At 35.4% G+C, this 24243-nt stretch overlaps 1 protein-coding gene across 13 annotated transcripts in view; it reads right to left on the reverse strand.

Annotated features, from left to right (window-relative positions):
• Positions 1-24243, reverse strand: part of PDLIM5 (PDZ and LIM domain 5) — a 219063-nt gene that overhangs the window by 71442 nt on the left and 123378 nt on the right. For 7 of the 13 annotated variants that reach the window (XM_042984164.1, XM_042984173.1, XM_042984159.1 and 4 more), the window contains 3 exons: positions 15675-15692; positions 15246-15418; positions 14853-14889 (listed from right to left, as the gene is read on the reverse strand). In XM_042984164.1, the coding sequence (XP_042840098.1) occupies positions 14853-14889; positions 15246-15418; positions 15675-15692 (228 nt within the window). Of the gene's footprint in view, positions 1-13015; positions 14292-14852; positions 14890-15245; positions 15419-15674; positions 15693-16502; positions 16941-18079; positions 18183-24243 lie in introns of those variants that run through there. The other 6 variants (XM_042984165.1, XM_042984160.1, XM_042984168.1 and 3 more) reach the window with 5 other exon arrangements.

A 24243-nucleotide genomic window follows, 5' to 3' on the forward strand; every position in this document is an offset into this window, starting at 1 on the left:
AGCAAATGAAAATGAATACACGACAGTCCAAACCGTTTGGGATGCAGCAAAGGAAGTCCTAAGAGGAAAACACATTGCAATTCAGGTCTATCTCAAGAAGCAAGAAAGGTCCCAAATACACATCCTAATCTTGCACCTAACGGAGCTATAAAGGCAGCAGCAAAGAAAGCCCAAATCCAGCAGAAAAAGAGAAATAATACAGACTGGAGCAGAAATAAATAATATAGAATCCAAAAAAAAAGAACACATTAATGAATCTAAGAGCTGGTTTTTTTAAAGAATAAACAATATTCATAAACCTCTAGCCAGACTGCCCAAAAAGAAAAGAGAGAGAACCCAAATAGGTATCAAGAATGAAAGAGGAGAGATCACAACAAACACTACAGAAATACAATTATTTGAGAATACTATGAAAAATTATATGTCAACAAACTGGACAATCTGGAAGAAATGGACAAATTCCTAGACACACTACCAAAACTCTAACAGGAAGAAATAGAAAATTTGAACAGACATATAACCAGTGAAGAAATTGAATTGGTTATCAAATATCTCCTAGCAAATGAGAGTCCTGGGCCAGATGCCTTCCCAGGGGAATTCTACCAGACATTTAATAGTTAATACCTATTCTTCTCCTGTTCCAAAAAACAGAAACAGAAGGAAAGATTCCAGACTCATTCTATAAAGCCAGCATTACCTTGATTCCCAAACCAGACAAAGACCCCACTAAAAAGGAGAATTACAGGCCATTAATCCTGGTGAACATGGATGTAAAATTCTCAAGAAGATACTAGCAAATTGAATTCAACAGTATATTAAAAGAATTATTCACCATGATCAAGTGGAATTCATTGCTGAGCTATAGGGCTGGCTCATTATTTGCAAATCAATCAAGGTGATACATCACACTAATAGAAGAAAGGATAAGAACCATATGATCCTGTCAATAGATGCAGAAAAAGCATTTGATAAAATACAGCATCCTTTCTTAATAAAAACTCTAAAGAAAGTCGGGATAGAAGGAACATATCTTAACGTCATAAAAGCCATATATGAAAGACCACAACTAATAATCACCCTCAATGGGGAAAAACTGAGAGCTTTCTCCCTCAGATCAGGAACACTACAGGGATCTCCACTCTCACCACTGCTGTTTAACATAGTATTGGAAGTCCTAGCCTCAGCAATTAGACAACAAAACAAAATAAAAGGCATCCAAATTAGCAAAGAAGAAGTCAAACTTTCACTCTTCACAGAGGACATGATACTGTACATGGAAAACCTGAAAGACTCCACCAAAAAAACTGCCCGAGTGGATACATGAATTTAGCAAAGTCGCAGGATAAAAAAATCAATGCACAGAAATTGGTTGCATTTCTATACACCAAATAATGAAGTAGCAGAAAGAGGTATCAAGGAATCAATCCCATTTACAATTGCACCAAGAACCATAAAATACCTAGGAATAAACCTAACCAAAGAGATAAAAGATCTGAACGCTGAAAACTATAGAAAGCTTATGAAAGAAATTGAAGAAGACACAAAGAAATGGAAAAACATTCCATGCTCATGGATCAGAGGAACAAATAATATTAAAATGTTGATACTACCCAAAGCAATCTACACATTCAATGCAATCCTAATCAAAATAGCACCAGCATTCTTCCCAGAGCTAGAAGAAAAGACCCTGAATGGCCAAAGTATGTTGAAAAAGAAAATCAAAGCTGGAGGCATCACAATCCCGGACTTTAGCCTATATTACAAAGCTACAATCATCAAGGCAGTATAGTACTGGCACAAAACCAGACACATAGACCAATGGAATAGAACAGAGAACCCAGAAATGGACCCAAAAATATATGGCGAACTAATCTCTGACAAAGCAGAAAAGAACATCCGTTGGGAAAAAAGTCTCTTTTGCAAATGGTCCTGGGAGAACTGGACAGCAACATGCAGAAGAATGAAATTGGACCACTTTTCTCACAGCATACACAAAAATAAATTCAAAATGGATGAAAGACTAACTGTGAGACAGGAAACCATCAAAATCCTACAGGAGAAAAAGGCAGCAACCTCTCTGACCTCGACTGCAGCAGCTTGTAACTCAACACAAATCTGAAGGCAAGGGAAACAAAAGTAAAATGTACTGGGGAACATCTGGGTGGCTCAGTTGATTGAGTGTCTGACTTCAGCTCAGGTCATGATCTCACAGTTCATGGGTTCAAGCCCTGTGTTGGGCTCTGTGCTGACAGCTCAGAGCCTGGAGCCTGCTTAAGATTCTGTGTCTCCCTCTCTCTCTGCCCCTCCCCCACTCACACTCTGTCTCTCTGTCTCTCTCAAAAATAAATTAACATTAAAAAAGAAAAAAAAGAACTATTGGGACCTACTGAAATAAAAAAACTTCTGCACAGCAAAGGAAACAATTAATAAAACTAAAAGGGAACCGACAGAATGGGAGAAGATATTTGCAAACGACATATTGGATAAAGGGTTAGTATTAAAAATCTATAAAGAACAAACTCAACACACAAAAAACAAATAATCCAGTGAAGAAATGGGCAGAGGACGTGAATAGACACTTTTCCAAAGATGACACCCAGCTGCCAGACAGACACATGAAAAGATGCTCAACATCTTCATCATCAGGGAAATACAAATCAAAACCACATTGAGATACCACCTCACAGTGGTCATAGTACCTAAAATTAACAACTCAGGAAACAACAGATGTTGGTAAGGATGTGAAGAAAGAGGAACCCTCTTGCACTGTTGGTGGAAATGCAAACTGGTGCAGCCACTCTGGAAAAACAGTATGGAGTTTCCTCAAAAAATTAAAAATAGAATTTACCCTATGACCAGGCAATTGCACTACTAGGAATTTATCCAAAGGACACCGGAGTTCTACTGATCCAAAGTGGCACATGCACCTCAATGTTTATAGCAGCGCTATCAACAATAGCCAAATTATGCAAAGGTCCAAACATCTATCCGCTGATGAATGGATAAAGATGAGGTGGTATATATACACAATGGAAAGCTACTCAGCGGTGAAAAAGAATGAAATCTTGCCATTTGCAACAACGCGGATGGAACTGGGGGTATTATGCTAAGTGAAGTAAGTCAGTCAGGGAAAGACAGATACCCTCTGATTTCACGCATATGTGGGATTTGGAAACTTAACAAATGACCACAGGGGAAGGGAAGGAAAAATAAGGTACAAACAGAGAGGGAGACAAACCATAAGAGACTCTTAAAAACAAGAACAGAGGGTTGATGGGGGTGGGGAATAGGGATGATGGGCATTGAGAAGGGTACTTGTTGGGATAAGCACTGGGTATTGTACGTAAGTGAGGAATCTTGAGAATCTAAAAAAAAAAAGCCTCCCAGATTTTTTTCCACGTGACCTCAAGTTCAAACTAGTTTATAGTTCCGAAGTTTTTATCTTTTTTGAAAATCAGTACTACATTTACCTGTTCAAGTCTTCTATTTTCTTTCCTACTCTCCAGGACTTATTTTTATGCATATAGCATTACTCAGCAAATCTCATCTGTAAGTTGTCTCAATACTTGAGTGATAAATCATTGAGAAAAACAAGACTACCAAGAGCTCACCTAGAATCCCTTTCCTTTTTTTTAATGTTATTTATTTTGAGAGACAGAAAGAGAGAGCAGGGGAGGGGGAGAGAGAAGAGAGAGAGAATTCCAAGCAGGCTCCGTGCTGTCAGTGCAGAGCCCAACATGGGGCTCGAACTCACAAACCGTTAAGATCATGACCTGACTAGAAATCAAGAGTTGGATGCTCAACCAACTGAACTACCCATATGCCTCTAGAATCCCTTACTACCTGAAACTTTAATTCCCTCCGGAATGTAAATAAACCTAAACTTTTTTTCAGTATTTATCTCTGATTTTTGTTTGCTTGTTTGTATCTTTTGACAATGGGCATTTGTTAATTTACAGAAACCCTAGAAAACATCACTTTTTTATCTCTTGAATTAATGTCTGGCTGTTTTAAATTTATATTTAAATAATTTATTTCTACTTCTATTTATACTGTATTTATATTTAAGTGGTATTTGTGTGTGTGAATGTACATTTTCTTAACATGCATGAGGTACTGTTTCACTATCTCTGCTAATAGATATACCGATTTTCATAAGAAACCTTAGATTCCATTGTGGTAAACAAAGGATAACTTTGTGGCAAGTTTGTTTAAAAGCGTTACTTCTCATGGCACCTGGGTAGTTCAGTCAGTTAAGTGTCTGGCTCTTGAGGCTCAAGTCTTGGTTTCATGGTTCATGAAATTGAGCCCCTCGTCAGGTTCTGTGCCAGCTGACACCACAGAGCATGCTTGGGATTCCCTCTCTCTCTCTCTCTCTCTGTCTCTCTGCCTCTCCCCCACTTATTCTCTCTCTCTCTCTCTCTCTCTCTCTCTCTCTCTCTCTCTGTCTCAAAGTAAATAAAAACATTTAATACAAAAATAAATAAAAGCTTTACTTCTCATTAATATCTTTCAGAAATTCATTCTCAATAGTTTTTAAAAACTTTTTTAATGTTCATTTATTTTTGAGAGAGACAGAGAGACAGAACGTGAGTGGGGGAAGGGCAGTGAGAGAGGGAGATACAGAATATGAAGCAGGCTCCAGGTTCTGAGCTGTCAGCACAGAGCCCAATGAGGAGCTCGAACTCGTGAACTACAAGATCATGACCTGAGCTGAAGTCAGACGCTTAACTGACTGAACCACCCAAGCACCCCTGTCAACAGTTTTTTCTTATGAATTACTAGGATATTGGGAAAAAGAATAAAGTACATGAAAAGACAAAATAAATATGTACCTCTAACTCAAAAAATTGCACAGATTTCATCTTAGTTTTAACACGCTCTATTCAAAGAAATAAATACAGACTCTTCATGAGTAATTAATTAGGTGTGACTGGAAGATGAATACCTATCACAAAGTTGGCCAAGCAGCAGCATTCAACATACACCTGTTCGTAGTCATAAAATAGAGAAAAATGAAAGGAGAGACATAGTTGAGACTGCTTTTAAGATTTAATTTGAAATCAGAGCTCTTTAATTTGACTAAGAAATGGAAAATTAAGATGTCTAAATATCCATACCTATATTTTATACATTATGTTATACATTATTTCAATTTTCTTTTATAAAATCATACTATCATAAAAAATACAACTTCACGTAAGGATAGAAAAATGTGGTCTTCTGGATCTTTCAACATGACTAAAATATGTAAAATTGAATAGCGACCAAGGATAGACAATTAAGCCTTCCATCATGGATGAAGACAGCCTATTATCAAAGTATCAAATTAATTTAAGTTGTGTCACTTTTTGAAATTAAAAAGTAAACTGCAGGAGGAGCCTTCAATAGTACTGACTTTTAGTCGAGAAGTTACGTTCCTTTTACTTTCGAGTTTAATTCAATAAAATAATTTTGTTGTATAATCTCCCTCTCTAAAAGTGAAGCAGAAAGATTTATCCAAATAGCATTGTTAGAGAAGTACTGGTGGGCTGATAAAACTTCTAAGGAACTTAATGCATTCAATTCTACCCAGAATGTAAATAAACCACAACTTTTTCAGTATTTACCTCTGGATTTGGATGATTTTTGTTTGCTCATTTATATCCTTCAACAACGAACATATGGACTATGAAAGAATTTTTGTGTATTACAAATACTCATTTTTATTTCTTTAAAAACTTTATAAGTGGTAGTCTTCCCAAATTATTTTTGGAAAACGTACACAAGTATTTCCATAATTAAACAGAGAAATGAACAATTTGTGTGTGAAAATACATAGAGTAGACAGAAACTACTGTTTCTTGCTTCAGTGATCTTAAAGTACCAGTCTCACAAGGAACTGAAGTGTAGTAATTACTTATATTCAATAGGTGGCGACCTTTACATTATACAGCAGTCACCAAACCAGCATTTGCATAGGACAGTATAATCCACCAGTAGAAAATGAAGAGAGAAATTACAAATGTTCCATATTTTGCAATAGACAAAAATTAGTGTTTGGTTATATACTCATTTTTTTAAACCTATGGACTATTTTCTAGGTTGATGAACATACTTTGCAGTAATGTATATGATGGTCTCAGCTAAAAGATTTTATCTGGCTGTTATTATTTTTATTTTCTAAAATTAGACTCTGTTGTGGAAGCCTTCGCGTTGTGTATTTTTGAGCAAATCCACCTGTTAATTCTTACACTTCATAAAAATATGCGGGAATATGAGAACTAGGGAATGATTCCTGATTTCTTTGCATAGGTTATGAAGAATAATAGTATTAGATAATTTACTGAAATGACATGTGTCTTAAAAAGGATATGTAACAGAGGGGCCTGGGTGGTTCAGTCAGTTAAGCATCTGACCCTTGGTTTCTTTCGGCTCAGGTCATGATGTCAGGGTTCGTGGGTTGGAGCCCCGCATGAGCCTCTATGATGACAGTGAGGAACCTGCCTGGGATTCTCTCTCTCTCCCTCTCACTCTACCCCTCCTCTGCTCGCACTCTCTCTCTCTCTCAAAAATGAATAAACCTTGGGGGAGGGGGGGAGGATATGTTACAGGAGTCCAGTATATTTGTGAAAGAGCAACTGAACGAAGACAAGGCTCAGGTCAGCAAACTGTGTTTCTTCACTAATCTAGTTTATGTGGGTTACAGGAACATCTGTGCACAAACTAAAATTTTTTAAAAACCTGCTGTAAAAAGAGTATGTTTGGAAATAATTATGAATTTTTTTGCTATATTTTCAACGAATGTACAAAGATAGGTTTCTATCCAAGAAGTAACTTAATATCTGTTCTGATGACCTTTAGCTAGAAAGCATATGGATATGACTTAGTGCTATGGGACAGCTTATACATAACAGGATTCTCCCCCTAGTACTGTTTCAGCTTTGTGAAATGTAACCAGTGACTGGAGTTTGGACTATTTTCCTTCCAAAGGGAGAGGCAGTTACTCCTCCCTCCTCTGAGTCTCTGAAAATTAGAAATCTATATCACACATTATTCTTAACCATAATATATGAAAAATCAGAACCTACCATCACTTAAGCAAGGGAGATAAAAGAATGGTAAAAGTATGTGTTGATCATGATAATTTTATACATCTTTCTGCTAACTAAAATGCTGTTTTTTATTTCTTTTTATAGACCTATATAAGCATGAACATCTTAAAACTACTTATTAGATAAATATTTTACTATATAGTAGAAACCAAAAAAATGGGGAAATCAAGAAAATCACCCTTTAACTTAAGATAAACTGTATGGTGCCTGACACAATGATGTATTTTAGGTATATATGTTTTTTTAAAGTTATCTTCCAATGAAATTTTCTATGGCCTCCCATAATTCTCTACTATGGTAAGCCACATATTATTAAGAGTTTTCCATTTATTAATATGTTGCTAATAACAGAGCTGTTGCTTCTTTTCAGTTGATGTTGTAGACTAGACTCTCAACTTCAAACTTCTTCATTTCCTTAGGAATGATAAAATTCTGTCTATTGGTTTTTCCAGTCAGAGGACTAAGCATTTCATATATGCATTTCTAAAATGAGTCATGTATTGTCTTATCACAGGAGTCACTGAACTATTCATGCTGAAACAGATCAAAAACACAAAGGAAGAGGGATTAAGACACAAATGTTCATTTAAATTTAAAAAGTACCTTCCACAACATTTATCAAACAGATAACACCAGGGGGAAAGCATCAACTCTCGCCAATCAGACTGCCCAAGGTAGAATTCTTTCAAGCAATTTAGTTTTGATTCCACTTTACCTACAATACAGATATTAATGTCTTGATTTTTTATAAAAATCTGATTTGTATTCAGTTAAAAGTTATGTACACCACGCTCTTAACGATTTCCCTAAAATTCAAGAATTAGGAAATTGGAGAATATGCATTTATGTTAGGAACCATTCGTTAGTGCTAACTTGTGCCAAATATGGTGGGGACACTGTAACTCTTGTGTTCAAAGAGCTCATATTCCAGTTAGGTATACAGGGCATGGAGACAAACAGCTGTTACCCAAAACAGAAAAAGAGACACTACAACAGAGATAACAACAATCCTTCAAACCACATCCAAGTCAGTGACCCTACTTAAGAATAACCTTTTTTTTAAAATGCTAATCTGTCAAATCAGTATTAGTATAGAAATGCAGCTGGTATGTATTATGGACTGAATTGTTCCCCCCCTCCCAAATTTGTATGTTGAAGCCCTAACCCTCCATTGTGACAGTAGTTTGATACAGGGCCTTTAAGAAGGTACTTAAGGTTAAAGGAGTTCTTAACACTGGGGTCCTAATCCGAGAAGACTAGTATCGTTATTGAAAGAGGAGACACCAGAGCTCTCTCTCTGTGTGTCCACAGAAAAAAGGCCATGTGAGGACACCGTGAGAAGGTGGTCACCTGCAAGCCAGACAGAAGAGCCTCACCAGAAATCTACCCTGGTGGCACCTTCGTCTTGGACTTCTAATTTCTAAAATTGTTAGAAAATAAATTTCTGTCATTTAAGTTACCTACTCTGTGCTATCTTGTTGTGGCAGCCTGAGCTAATCCAGTATATTTCTAACTTAAGAATTAATTTGCCAGACATGAATCTTACAATCCTAACACCTACTTTCAAATTGCATTTGTATATTTTCTGTACTTGTATACTTATATATTTATATTTATATATACATTTTTGTTAAATATCTATTTATATATTGAATGTATAGATCTTACTTACACAGTCACAGTTACATCTAGAAAGATATACCATGCCTACCGGAATGACTTTCCCTTCCAATTTTTATTATTATACTAAGACTCTTGTCTTCAAAGAGCTCGTAGTCTAGCTGAAGATTTCTGACACACAGACAAATACCCGTAATACAAATTAGGAACGGAGGGGTAGAAATTAAAGAGTATATTACTTCAGAAAGAAGATTACTGTCACTATGGAGAGTGGAGGTGGTACACTGTGGGTGAGTTTGTGTGGCTGGAATTATAGGAAGGAATAAGAAAATCTTGGGAGAGCGAGGAATTGCCCTCAGCCCGGTCATTCTCACTGGCACACCACAGGCATTTGGGGAAGGACCACACTTCATTCGGTGAAATTATTCAGAGCATTACACAGTTTAGCATCCTCAGTCCCCCACTAGCATGCTCCTGATCTTGGAAGATCTGTACTATCCCCCTACACGTTCCCAAAGGCAACTCAGCAGGAATATCTCCCTCAGGAGAAAACAGAAGGTAAACTTTTAAGGGTGTGAAGAAAAGAGCAGAGGTATTCAAATAAAATGTATTAAGTAATTGATTATTAAATGGCTAATATATTTTATTCTAAAATGTTACACATGGAAAATTATAACATACAAAATTGTTATTTTATTAAGTGTTGCTTGCCAGTTACAAGAGTTTATTACATTTACTCAGAGTTCATCCTAACTTTCTACTTTGAAGCTTTTCATTGATTCATATACCCTTGACTATATTTGACGTCTAAATAGCCTCACCTATTCATTATTTCCAGAATGCTTCTGATCACCAAATAAACATCCTTCACTCAAGGCAAAGAAATTTACCCTGGTTTTTTTTGTTGTTGTTATTTATTTTGAGAGAGAGCATGCACAAGCTGGGGGAGGGGCAGAGAGAGAGAGAGTCCCAAGCAGGCTCCATGTTGTCAGTGCAGAGAGCCCGATGTGAGCCTCTATTCCATGAACCCTGAGATCATGACTTGAGCTGAAATCGAGTCAGACACTTAACCGACTGAGCCACCCAGTCGCCCCAATGTATCTCTTTTTGATTTCCATACACCTTGCAGGCTGCCCTAACCTGATCTTTCACTTTAATGATTTCCCTAAATGCTGTTTGTGATCTGGGTTGAAAATTCAAGGGATTAGAAGCAACAAAGACAGAAAGAATGAAGGGAAGATGAGAATAAGAAGTGAGAAGAACCCATGCAAGTCAGGTCCAAATTGGGATTTGCAATCTAGAATGACCCTTCCAGGTTGTCCCTACCTGGGCTGAAACGACCAGGCTTTTCACTCCCCCCATTCCTTCCAGGCAGCTCACTGCATGTATGCAGCTCATGAAGCTGTGGCTTTGGACGAAGGGGCATCTGCAGCTGAGGAGACATGTGAAGGGGCTGATGAATGAAGGCTGTCTGCCCCCCGCCCCACACACACACGGACACACACAGACACACACAGACACACACACACACACACACACACACACACACACACACACACAGCAGCAGCAGCGGTTATCAAGTCCTCTACTGAAGCAGTATCTGGAAGGGCTTCATAGAGTCCACCACTGACTCGAACTTCCTATTTTAAAGTGGAAACTCAGGGGTAGAAACTAGTGAGTTACAAATCGGGAGTCTCAAATTCAGAATTTATCATTCCTTGCTTCCTACTATCCTGGAGTACTGACGTCTATTTTGGAAAGAATGAGCAAGGAATTACTTGGTTTAAGTAATTTTCTTGAGTGGGTAAACAAAAAGGAATGAGTTCAAACAATTCTTGGTAAATTTTATAGACAGAACTAAACTGTCAAATCCATCACTAAACTATGAATAAAGTATTACATGTCTAATTTCTTTTTTTTTTTTTTAAAGGTTATTTTTGAGAGAGAGAGAGCGTGTGCACAAGCAAGCAGGGGAGGGGCAGAGAGACAGACAGAGAGAGAATCCCAATCTGTGCTAACAGCACAGAGCCTGATGCGGAGCTCAATCTCACAAACTCCAAGATCATGACTTGAGCTGAAACCAAGAGTTGGACACTTAACTGACTGAGCCACCCAGGTGCCACGATATAGGTCTAATTTCTGTATGTTGGAAGTTTTGTTTTTTAGTGCCTTTATGTGTGTTTTATAGCTGTTCCCTACAAATATGTTACCAACATATACTATAATAATGCCTCCTTTTTGTAAGTCTTCAGTGGGTCTAATGGGAAAAGCATTAAATTGATACCTATGCTGAGAGCAGCACAAATAAGTGAATGTACTTTATTTAGCTTTGATAAACCTTTGACATACCACCTTGGTTCTTTATTTTTAAATCTGTCTTGAAAGTAGTTAGACAGAAGACAACCTCCCATTCCATATGCTGTGGACAGTATGGAGAATGTAAGTTATACGCATATGTATGACATTTTTATATCATGCTTCCGGTCACATACCACATTTTGGCTACACTGTCCTTTCCGTTCTGTGTAATTGCCACACTCCTGCTCGCCTCAGGGTTTCCACACTCGTTTCGTCTGCCTTGAACGGTGACCCAAGTCATCACGTGGCTGACTCTTTTTCCTCTCTCAGGTGATGGCATTAACGTCATCTCCTCAGAGATCCACACAACCTAAGTAATCCCTCCCCCTAAGCCAAATTTCCTTTATACGAATTTATCTTAGTAACACAATTATCTCAGATCACTTTATTTATATATTTATCTGTTACTCATTATTTAATCTCTAGTTCATCAGTGCCTGCCATTTAAGTATTCAGTAATTATTTGTGTGAAAGAATAACTCAGGCAATAAATATTTGTGATTTATATGATTTTAAATACACATCGGAAGTGCAACAATTATGAACTTTTTCATTTGGGGAAATCAATTCACCCAAATTTCTGAATAAATCTGAATAAAAGATGGGATGGCTACTCTCTATCTTAATATCACAATTTTTATTAAATAAGCTCCCTACAATATTTTTATCTCAGTCTTCCAAAAGGGCATAATGATGTACAAAATGAATATATTTCCGTTTCCACAAACAATATATTTTTCAAGGGAACAAAAATATTCACTCTGTGGGTAACATTCCATCTTGTAACTGGTAAAACCTTGTAAAAACGTTGAAAATTCTTAACTTTCAAATTTTACATTAAAAACAAGCCTATGATAAAGAAACTCTGTATCAGAGAGACAAACAAAAACAAGCTATAAATTAGGTCACCAGACTTACAATAATATTTTTGCAAGGAGCTTTTACAATATTAAGCTAGCTTTTAAGCTAGGAATATAAGATGTCCCAGAAGATTAACTGAACACAGGAATTCAACCTCTGATGGGGTCAAATGGAATGTCTTTTGTGATCCTGACTGAACACTCACACTCATACTCAAATACAGATCCTTCACTTATCTAAGTGTATGCTTTCAATGAGACATTACTTTTTTTTTAATTAGTAAGGTATTAAATTCTTATTTCCAATTGTACTTATTTCAAGGTATAAACTTCTATACATGCTCTCCTGCCTTTATTAGGAAGAAATTCTTTTATTTACTTAAAACTCTCATCTAGTTGCACTCTCTCTCAACTCTGGTGTTGGAAATTTGGCTCCTGGTGGGAAATACCTTGTTTACTCCACCATTTATTTTCATGAGAATTTGATTCCACCTACTTTCAAATATCATCTTTTGAGATGAATGAGAAGTATTAGGTATAAGAAGCCTGGTCTAAGAAGGTCTATTTCCGTACAGAGGCCAGAGACATAGTAATAATGGATTGATGTTAGGGCCATAAAATCACAAGCAGTATCTGAAGAAGAACTGCTACAGTAAAAGAAAGACACCTTAGCATATTATGAAGTACAGTGGAAATGAGCACAGGTAAATCTTAGAATTATTTTTAAGTACACTTGGTGTGCTAAATTTTAAATAGTAATCACTAACCGAAATTAATGTTAGTTTCTCCAAATTATCAGGCAGTTGACCTAGTCTATGATGATATCAAAGCAAAACAAAAAAACAAAAAAACAAAAACCTGGAAAAATAAAAATGCCCTGAATGGGGGTGCCTGCCTGGCTCCATGGGTATACAGCATGCAACTCTTGATCTCAGGGTTGTGAGTTCAAGTCCCACATTGGGTATAGAGCTTACTTATAACTAATCTTGTTACTCACGTAAGACATTATGTTAAATAACATGACAATTCAGATACCAAAAAAAAAAAAAAAAAAAAATACAGGGCTTTATCATATTCCACACTCATTTTAGCAGCCTCGCAAAATTAAAAATGTTTTCTGAATGAAATGTCAAGAGAATTATTTATTTTATGTAAGTGGTGGTGTAACAAGTCTTAGATGACACGATTACTAGCTTCATGGAAACAGAAAACAATTACAAAGCTAAGTTAAAGGCAACTTTATTACAGTACTTTTCCAAACTACAAAATGCATTTATTATTGAATGTATAACTAATATATAATACATTATATTACAAAACAGAAAGCATTTCTGGTCAGATGTTAGCTTGCATGTATTGCCCAAAACATAGTTTCCTAGGAACAGCAGGAACACACAATTGTTTATTTATCACTCAGTAAAATACTTCTCTGATGTCACATAAAGAATCATTCATAACTTATTTTATGTTCATTTAAAAACAAAGCAAAATTATCTTTTCTATTTCTTACTAGTTAATGCCTGGAAGTTGTTTATACCCTAAAAACATCCACCAGTTTAGAAATATTTCCTTTGGTAACAAGGAGGATTTTTGAAACTAACCAAACCAAAAGAACACTCTATTTCCCCATTGCAAGTAGGGGCAGAATTCTCTGCTTTCCTGTAATAGGAGCCAAATTTGGGCCTCCTCCTCTTCAGAGCTATCCTGAGTACCTGCTTTAAAAAAAATACCCAAATCTACAACAAACTATTCTAATACAGTCTTCTCTGTTTTCTCTTATCTTCTGACATTTGCTTAGGAGTAATTTACAACCCACGTTGAACATTATGTAATAATGAATTTAAAAGTAATCTTAGGAAATGTAGTAACATAAAGGAAGTATTTTCCAAATTAGACAAGGACATTATTTGCTCATCTGTCTCTGCTTCACACAACCAACCAAATTCAACTTACAGAAAGAATTCCTTTTCCAAGGTCACTACCCTAGTAACAATGGATACCGACAGAAATCCACCGAACAGATCCAGTCCCTTAATTTGCTCTCTTGGTTTAACATTTGTGAGCTACTGATTAGCACAAAACAAATTCATCTTCCTCTTTTTCACAACAGCAAGAAATGGTTAGAAAAGTATAGAAAAGGTTTCTATTTTTTTTTTTTTTTGTAAGGCAAATTTAATACAGATTTTGCTATGAGGTTGGAAAAAAAGAAAAACTGAATGAAAAGGTATGTGCTGGCTGCTTGGGGCAGGGGGCAAGACTCATAAATCACTGTACGTTAAGAGCACGTGCTGAAACTTCATGGTGCCAGTCACGTAATTTTGTGTATTTGGGACTAAAGACGTGAAGGGGTATCTTTTCCCTGTGGAAATAAAAGAAGAAAAGAGAAGAAGAGAAAAGTGATAGAAGAGTCATAAGAAAGAGAAAGAAAAAGTTTCTACACTTAGATCATCATGCAGAAAACATGCTTTATAAAAGCTTAATTTCATATAGCTGTTTTATTTAATAGCAAAGATTTTAAGAGTAGAACATTTTAATAAATGCAGACATTAATCTATAGAGCCCTCCTGGAAACATCCACTTTTATGCCCAAAATGAAATTACGACAAGACAACACATAAAACTCATTCACAGAGATCTGTAGTGTTAGCAAAGCATCCCCAAATATACTCCTCTGCCCACTTATTTCTATACTAAAGGAAATTAACCTTACACATGAAATCCAGAAATATCTACTAATTTAAAAATCCGTAAGTTTTCTAAGTCCCACATTTAAGTCCCATAAAAGACACCGAAGTTAAATGCTTAGCTTCTAGCTGCAAACACAAAACGCCATACCATTACACTTGAAACTATGAAAAAACAAATTGAGACCATTCAGGAAAGGAAAGCATTCAATTTACCAAAAAAACGGACAACTTACTTTGCCTTCTTTGTATTTTCAGTTTCCGATTCTTTCACTGAAATATAATAAGCAACAGCCAATATTAATTTACTTTTTTAACTTGAAAAATCATTTAAGCAATTACCTGTACCCATCAATACCAAATGGTCAAGTTGCACAGAGCCACTAAAAAACATTCGAATCATGCTGTCACCGGCTATACTATAGTCATTGCTGCTACTACTGCAACACTTTGCAGCGTGACCTTCCTGGGCTGGCTTCTTATTTACATCACCCATATTATGCATGGCATAGTTTAAGTATAAACTGCCTCAGGAAAATTACTGTTTCCCAATAATTGCCCATCTGTCCAAATGCTATTCTCTATGGCAGAGAACATTCACCTATCAGAATCCCTAGGTATTCACTTACGATGTTCAGTCCCAGTGATTTGGGCGAGGATTCGGAAAGAGCGAGACTGAGTTGTTCCAGTCCTCGGACGCCAGTCTTCAGTGTCCTCCATCAGTCTCTTCTTGCTGGCATCACTGTGAGTCGGTATGTGATAAAACTCCGTATTGCGCTCCACGATGTGTTTTCTTGGTGGACTAAGGTTAAGAGGGAAAGAAAGAATTAAACACTTTTAAATTATGTTAAGGATAAAATATCCTCTGCCAAATAATTTGTAATTAATACATTCAATATCAATGTTCTTTTTTATATCTTATGCTTTTCCAAGTGCACTCAGCCTCAATTTTCTTAAAAAAGCATCCTTCTAAACTAGAGTAGACCTGCTTTATCTTTAACTAGTTAAAAAAAAAAAAGGTATTCACATGTTAACATAATATTCAAGAGAAGGGTTACCGTTTAGGTGGAGTTTTCCTTTTAATTGACAGAAGAAGGCAGCAGAAGAGATTCCATGCATAAAGAAAAGGAAAAGAATAAGAAAATAAGGAAAATAATGAGAACTGAATAGTCCACAGTAGTTAAAAAATTTTTTGAAATTACTTGTATTGTTCTTATATCTATCTTATGCCTAACAAAACACAGATATGGACTGTATTCATTCACAACCACCGTTAAATATCAATAGGTTGCAAAAATGTATTGGTTTTTACAAAATTAAATGAAAAATCTTCACTAGGCCCGGGAACTAAGAATGGTTTAGTACAGGCTAAGACAGCAATTCCAAAATTTCCAATTTTGAAAAGGGTCAGAACTGTTACTTTCTACAGTTTTCTCATTCCTGTGTATAGATAACCCTCATCCTGAATAAAGTTGTGTGCGGGGTCAGCACAGAGAATAAGAAGTGTAGTATATCAGAAACCAATGAAATATTTATCAAAACACCAAGATGTAAATCTTGGCTCTGTGACTTTTTTAGATATGTGATTTTGGACAAGTGAATCTCACTGAGCTTATTTTTTTTCCTTTATCAGATAAGAATATCACATACAAAGTAGCACTGTTCTGAGCATTAAATGAAATAATAAATGTGAAAGGGATTTTGTACACTACAGGGCTCAAGAAGTTTGAGTTTGTTAAGAACATTCATTTTTCTATGAACAAAGCATAAATATTAAGGAATTTATAATATATATTAACATCCTAACCTAAGATCTACTGAAGGTAATGAACACTACGTTCTCTTCCTCTACCCACCCCCCACCCCCAAATATGACAAATGCAAACCTCTGGAGTCTATGAGTGTCATTTCAGGAGAGAAAAAGGAGCCCAAGTCTCGACTAGCAGACTAAGATTTGAGAAGAGAAAGGGCTCAGAGTGTCAGATGTGGGTGGCAACATCTGCTGGGTGTAACTCGCTGCTCGAAAATCACAGTACTGTCAGAGTGCCACTTGACTGTTGTCATTTGAATAGTCACACTATCAAAACTGTCTCAGTACACTGAAAGAATTTCTGCCCAGTGAAGAACATGATAAGATTAATATGAACAATGGCTTTAGAAACAGATAATAGTTTCAAGCACTACATTCTTCACTTAGTGTGTGTTTTGTGCAAGTCATTTAACTTCTCTAAATCTCAATTTTACTCATCTGAGAAAGGGGGATTGTATCCTTAAAGAGTTGTTTTGAGGAATGAATAAGTAGACAGTGTATGTCAAGTGTTTTCCAAAGTACCTAATGCATAGGAACGATCACATGATGTGTTTTCTTTCAGGATTAGTAAAAACATCATTTGCAATGCATATTCTAAGATTATGGGTCATCCGCTTACATAAAAAAACAGAATCAATAATATTTACACATAAAATCAGTAACATTTATAGTTTATGGTAGAATTCTAAGATTCTGTAAGTGAAATATCTAATATTTTACTAATTACTAATTTACGTTTACTTTGTTTTAAACAAGACCTAATCCTTTTTAAAACAGAATTTTAAAAAATTAGAATAGGCAAAGAGCACTTCATAAACACACTGTATTTGGAAGATATAATTTCCTAAACAGACAACACTTTATCTCATGCAATTACGTGAAAAATTTTATGTTTAGCTATGAAACTTACAGTTTAAACTTCTCTATAATTAGTGAGTGAATGTAGTTTACTCTTAAGTGGTGCCAGTTTCCAGTATAAAACTCTTTTATTTTCTACAAAAGATTTGGTCTATAAAAATACAAAACAATAGTGTCAAGCTAAGAATAAGTACACTAAGAATAATAAAATGACACCACTTAAGAACACTTCTTAGCCATGACATACTTGCAGGAAGCATGGTACACCTTAGACTCTGATATTCACCACGGCTTAAGGCCTTGTGTTAAGTGATACGAAGTTTCTAAACTCTACACTCTGATGACTATGATTAAAGGAGAGAATAATCTCGATTTTATTTTCAAAAATATATTTGGGATAGAACATAAATTTAACTATCAAGAGCAAATAATTTATTTCAAAATGTAGATATTCACAATTAGCAAGTTTACATTCAAATTAAAAAAAAAAAAATTAACAAGGAAAGCCCAAACGAGGTCACTAACTCCAGCATACACTGTCTACAATACTTATTTCCCTGAAGGTTCGGCTTACTAAGTTTTTTCCACTGAAGAAGTGGAAAACACACCCACTGATTTATATGAAGTTCTCTAGCAGGAGAAACATGTTTCCTATGCTCCTTATAACATATGTGAAAATTCTTGCAAAAAGACACTAATAAAGTTTGCTGGTAGTATTAAACTAAAAGCAGGATGGAAAGTTACAGAGAGACAATGATGAAAATTACAAAAAGGAACCACTGATTAGGTACTTACACGGTGCCAGGGTTACTGAAGGAGGAGTAATACATACAAAAAAGATGTGACAGAGTAGATAAGACATTGATGTTCCCAGGATAAAGGAAAATAGACACAGATGAAGCAAAGAAAAAAAGAAAAGAAAGAGAAAAGAAAAAAGATGAGAAGAAAACAAAAAGGAAATAATGAAATTTAAAACAATTAATTTACATGAAGATACTACACAAACATCATGCTTCAAAATAAACATGTAAACACAGACAAAAATGAACACATGTTAGTCAAAATTCTGTTACACTGTTAACAGAGAAAGATCCACTGTTTAAAAATATCTCTAGGTTTATATAAATTCTTTTTAGCAGGAATCCAAATTCCTATTACGTTCCTAACAAAAGGCAGAGAATAAAATAATTATTAGATGTCATATGTAGAAACAGAACATTTTAGAATCACTTAAAATCAGAGCAGAATAAGAGAAAGTCCTTCACTCACATAATATATGAAGTATATATATTAATAGCAAATATAACCTTCTAACAAAAATTATCCCGAATGATTAAAATAAAAACTTAAAAAGCCAAAAAAAAAAAAAAAAAGAAAGAAAGAAAAGGAAAAGAATCACTATATTTTATACCTGAAACTAACATAACACTATATGTTAACTAACTGGAATTAAAGTAAAAACCTAAAAGCCAAAGAGTTATCCTGAATCGTGTATTATAAAGAAATAATATGCTAGCCTATTTGATGTTTTCTCTTATTTTTTAAAAATATGATTATAGGGGCACCTGGGTAGCTCAGTCAGTTAATCATCTGACTTCAGCTTAGGTCACGATCTCCCTGTTCGTGAAATTGAGCCCCGCATCAGGCTCTATCCTGACAGCTCAGAGCCTGGAGCCTCCTTCAGATTCTCTGTCTCCCTCTCTCTCTGCCCCTTCCTTGCCCATGCTCTCTCTCTCCCTCTCTCTCTCTCTCAAATATATAAACATTTAAAAATTTTTTTAATAAAAATGTGATTATAATAGAAAATATAGGCAGCATACTGGATCACCCAATTTTCATAATCTCCTCTGTCATTACCACCACTCTTACTGACAAGCAAATCCCAGTAAGTTCAGAACAGATTTGTAGGAACCCATACTTTTGTATTATCAGTTACCTACTTATTGCTCAGAAAGGCATGTCTGATATGATCTAGTAAAGGCACCACATTAATAACATCTGAAGAAGAAAAACCTCAAAACATAATTCATTCACACAGCCTATTAACCACACAATCATTAAAAACAAGTATATTTCTATTCTATTATGAAGACTGAAGTATAAACTCTACATAGTTTTCGAAAACACTGTTGAATCAATCCTTCTGCCATGAAGTTTAGTCAGAGTAACTAGTAATTCATTTTGAACATAGTGACAAAAACTGCCTACCAGTTTTAATACCAACACTGGCAGTTAGCTGTATTTGCTACAGATATATCAAAGTCAGCTTCATAAACTCAACAGAGGGCTGAGTTTCACTGAATAGGGGTGGGATGCCAGAGGTAAGCTGATCTCAATATTTACAGATACTTACTCTTCTCTAGCCACAATGCAAAGCATTCTTTCCTCTGCATTACTATTTTAAATAGCAGGTAAGTAGTTTTTCAAAATAACCTCCCCTGAACTGAATTTTAGACATATATTTAAACCTTTTAAAGTTTAGGGGAAAAGTTTTATATTAATATGAAGTTGGGAGAGAAACATTCTATGGTGTAGTGAGTTGCGGCAGGTATAGACTTGACTGGTTTCAACCTAAAGATGCCAATTTGTGTATGTCGAATAAATATTTTCACTTATTTCAGATAATGTGCCCAAGAGGAATGGCCCATCATATACTGCAACAGCTTTTGTGCCAATGTGACCATGAGAAGACCAGGCTTCTCACCCTGGCTAAGCTGCCCACCTCCCCTGTGCCCTGAACAATGTGCAATCTACAGAAGCCTCTTTCCTCCACAGTGGAATGGACTACAATTTCCCATTCTTTCAGACTCCTTCTATAGGCATATGTTTAATATATTTGAAGGCACTCTGCAAACCATACAAACAGATTTGTTGTCGGGGTAGATCCCCTAACTGCTTGTTTAAAAAGAAAGTACTATCAAACCCAACTGTAGGTCAGGCATATCACTCATCCAGACTGTCCCAACCCATTTAAAAACAAACACCAGTTCAAAGTAACAAATAAGCCAGGGTCACAGCCAGATGATGCACAGGAAGGCACAGTAAACTGGCTTCAAAAACCCTAGGCTTGAATCTTAAATTACTTACAAGCTGCATGACATGAGAAAATTAAGTAACCTGTCAGGATTCAATTAAATTGAACTAAATCACGTAGTGAATTGAGAAACACCTAGAACAGTGCACAGCAATCCCTAATAAATTAACGAATTTACATATTTAACCTAAATGCTTAAATTTATTTCTCTAAGGCCCAGTTTTTGCCCTTTACAAAGCAAATTGTTTGTTACACCGGAATTTAGTAACTAGTCAAAATCCTTGTGTGTAAGAATTTAAGTAATAAATTAGGGTTTGAGGATGTTTCACTAGTATGCTGATACACTATATTCCTATGTGTATATAACATGGAACTAATTATTCAATTAGTGGGACCACAGCCACACTGGAACAAAGGTTCTAGTAATTTGATTGTTAATTCTCTTGAATGTGTCTAAGATAGTTAAATATTCCGTATTTCCCATTCTAATCTACAACGTAGATAAATTTCAGCACATGCTCAGAATAATCGTAACACGAAATTAATTTAAGTCCTTATCTAATGTGATTTTTATCTATTTTAAGGCTATTAATCCCCAACCAGTTTACCATCAATACCAACAGACACAAAAGCATGGTTTTAAAGTATACCACCATGATGCCCAATGTCTATGTCAACTACCTGTGACATTTAATAAGTCAGTAACTATCTCTCTTAACCAATTTCAAAGGTATGTATAAACTTTCTATTATGCAGTGGCACACAACAGTACACAGAAAAGTCTAAAACTGTCAGCAACGTTGTTTAAAAAATAAAAACGGTTCTTAGAGACTTTACCTGGGAAACACTGGTTTGTTATATGAATTTGGAAACCAACTCAGTTTTATATATGCTATTCACTGGTGGTACATCTGTTTATGATTTCTCTTGTATCTTTCTCTTTATCTTCTAATAGTCTCAACCCACACAAATTACATTCCCCAAGCATTATCTCTTGTAAACCACTACACAGCAAACCCCACATATATTTTATGACAAAAGTTAAACACGACTACTTTTTACCATAAAGCAATTCACTACAACATTAGCAATGCAAACCAAACTTATTGAAAACACTAAATATGGTTCTTCTAAATGACAGCTATTTTGCAAAATGTAACTCAATTTTGCAAAAATCGGACACATTCATGCTATTTACTCATATATAAATCACCATATTTCCTCTCCAGTAATGTGGATACTAACTTTGTCACTTGTGTTTTCTGTAAAGAGAAAAGCATTTAAAAATATTACTACCGTACCATTATATTTTGTATCTTCCAAGGCCAAGTTCTTCAAAATAACACATTGGAACTGTTAGAAGAAATTGATTGCAGTCCAACAAAATTGAAATTAATAAAGGATACATGAAAGACTTACCTCTTTAAAGCAGTGGCACATTATAATGCAAGGGCACATGGAAAGCGAAAAGGTAAATTACTTAAACTGCTTGATGCAAAATAGCTTTCCTTCTGCTTTGGAATATAAAGTCCCATTTTGCTCTAAGTAGAGTAAGTGGGGAAAGGAGTTAGGAAAATAGCAAGACCAGTAATTTGTATATGTAGAAGAAAGATTAAAAATTTCCTAAAGGACCCTGTTCATTATTATCTATAAGAAGGAACAAGAATACTTACATAGTATTGTTAAGAAATATTCTAAAACTATCAGCATAATTATAGACCTCATACTTTACAATGAATAACTATTTCTCAGTAATAATGCATAATGAAGACATACTCTTTTTGTGTCTTATGTTTACTAATCCTATATAAATTTGGGTGAGATGCCTATCAAATTGGCATATGAGCCAGTTACTTTAAATCACTTAAGGACTAATAATCTTTCTGCTTTGAGGAAAAAGACAACTTACAAATTTAGCTTTATACCCTTCTGAACTCTTTAAATTTTTGGTTCCTGTAATGTATTATTTTTAAAATAAAAAGTAATTAATAAAAAAGTAACAACTCTCAACTTTGAAAGGGTTTTTTTGCATACCTTTTGTAATATTATAAAAACATGAAAAAATTACTAATCACATAATTACTAAATAGTCTGACAATGATTTCAGAAAAAACAGTTTGATTCCTGATGTAGGAAATGCACTCGTCAACGCACCTCTGCAAAATGACTCATCATTGACTAGTAAAGTGTCTGATCTATTTTTTTGATTTCTCTAATCTAAATGTAGTGAGAGAAATGGCACGGCAAATGTGTCGTAGAATTTCACAGACACCACAGGCACTCTGTTTTCAGGTGATCCAGTTTTCATTGTCCAACATCTGGTCATTTGAAATCGAGCTGTTTTAAAATATACCCAGTTTGCAAACACAAAGCTGTAACTTGCTTGCTAATGATGCCAAATATGTGGTAACCCGTTTTCTCCTGAATCTTGCACAGACCTAGACACAGGCACAGGCTCGGCAATCACATGTCCATTGATTAAAAAGCCATCCCCGAGGCCCTACGACTACACTATTGTCTACAGTTTCATTTTGAAAATAATAAGCTATAAATCATTTTAAGTTTAATCATCCAAGCTGTAGTTATAAAACAAAACTTTAAGCTTCATATTCATAGTTCCATGTTTTAAATGAAGTACCCACTTCCATAACCTCAATTTACTTTTACCTCTACAAGTTTCCATTCAGAAGACTATCTTATAAAATTTCAAGATATGTTAGTAAGGAGAAAATATGTTTGTTCAGACACTTCTTCCAGGGGACTTTTATATACTGAAACTGGAATTTCATCAACATAGCAAACTTCTGCCCTGAGTTTTCTATGGGGCCAACAATTTGACAGGCTGCATCTTTCTTTCCAGAATATCTACTCTGATTAAAATCTGCTGTCTGAAAAGAGACATACAAAAAAAAAAAAAAAAAAAAAAAATACAACCCAACACTACGTACTATTTCTTTTCCTCAAATAAAAGAAGAAATAACTTGCTTTGAAGGACCCTAGTTTTACTCATATGTATGTCAAAACTTTAAAAAGCCACCCACAACCACAAAACCGTATGTTGGGACCAGTAGCTGTTCTTCCAGACCTCCTGCTCTTTCTCTCAGCAGCAGCCTTGGAGATCTGCCACCTTCCATTTCAAAGCCCCAAGGTTGCTATGGCAGCAGTGCTACAGACAGCACAGCCCCTTCATTACACGAATTAACATTCGGAAGGGATTACCTCAGAAAGGACCTATCCACGCAATTATTTTAATTATACTTCCCTGGGAACTGGCATTGGTAAAAACCATCATGCATGCAGATGATTTCCCTTTTAAAGCACGTTTTTGTCACAATAAATCTGATCAAAATGATTTTACACAAATGACTTTGGCTTCAAGTATGGTCACTGAATTCCAAAAAGACTAAAATGACCATCTAGAAATGGAGGCTGCTGAAAATGGACTTCAATCTTTTAAAAAATACCTCAAAAAGGGAAAAATCACAAGGAATGGAATTTTTAAAACTTCCACTGACATTATGTATTTAGTTTAGTACCCACTTCTGTAAATCCATTCATTTTAGAAAAACCTTTACAATGAAAATATTCCCTACTTTGCTTCTGATGTTTGTGATGCATCCTTTGATGTTATTGTTCTACCATTACTGTTTGCTTTTACAGACTAAATTCTAGCCTAAGCTTATCTGAAAAGAATGTTGCTGGCTATCCGACCTAAGCTAATGCATCATACATAGACATGAGTCAAAACTAAATTTGTTTTCTGTCTTAAGACTACTTCCCAAGAAAAAAAGCTTTTCAAACTCCTCACTTCCTCTCTCCTTAGGGTGAGATACATAAGCTGACACAACTTTAACCAGTCTGTTTAAACTTTTGGTGACTAATAAAAGGACGGAAAAATTGAGAAAGAAAGATTCAAGCTCTGCCT

The sequence above is a fragment of the Panthera tigris genome, chromosome B1, assembly GCF_018350195.1.
Source record: "Panthera tigris isolate Pti1 chromosome B1, P.tigris_Pti1_mat1.1, whole genome shotgun sequence".
NCBI lineage: Eukaryota > Metazoa > Chordata > Mammalia > Carnivora > Felidae > Panthera > Panthera tigris.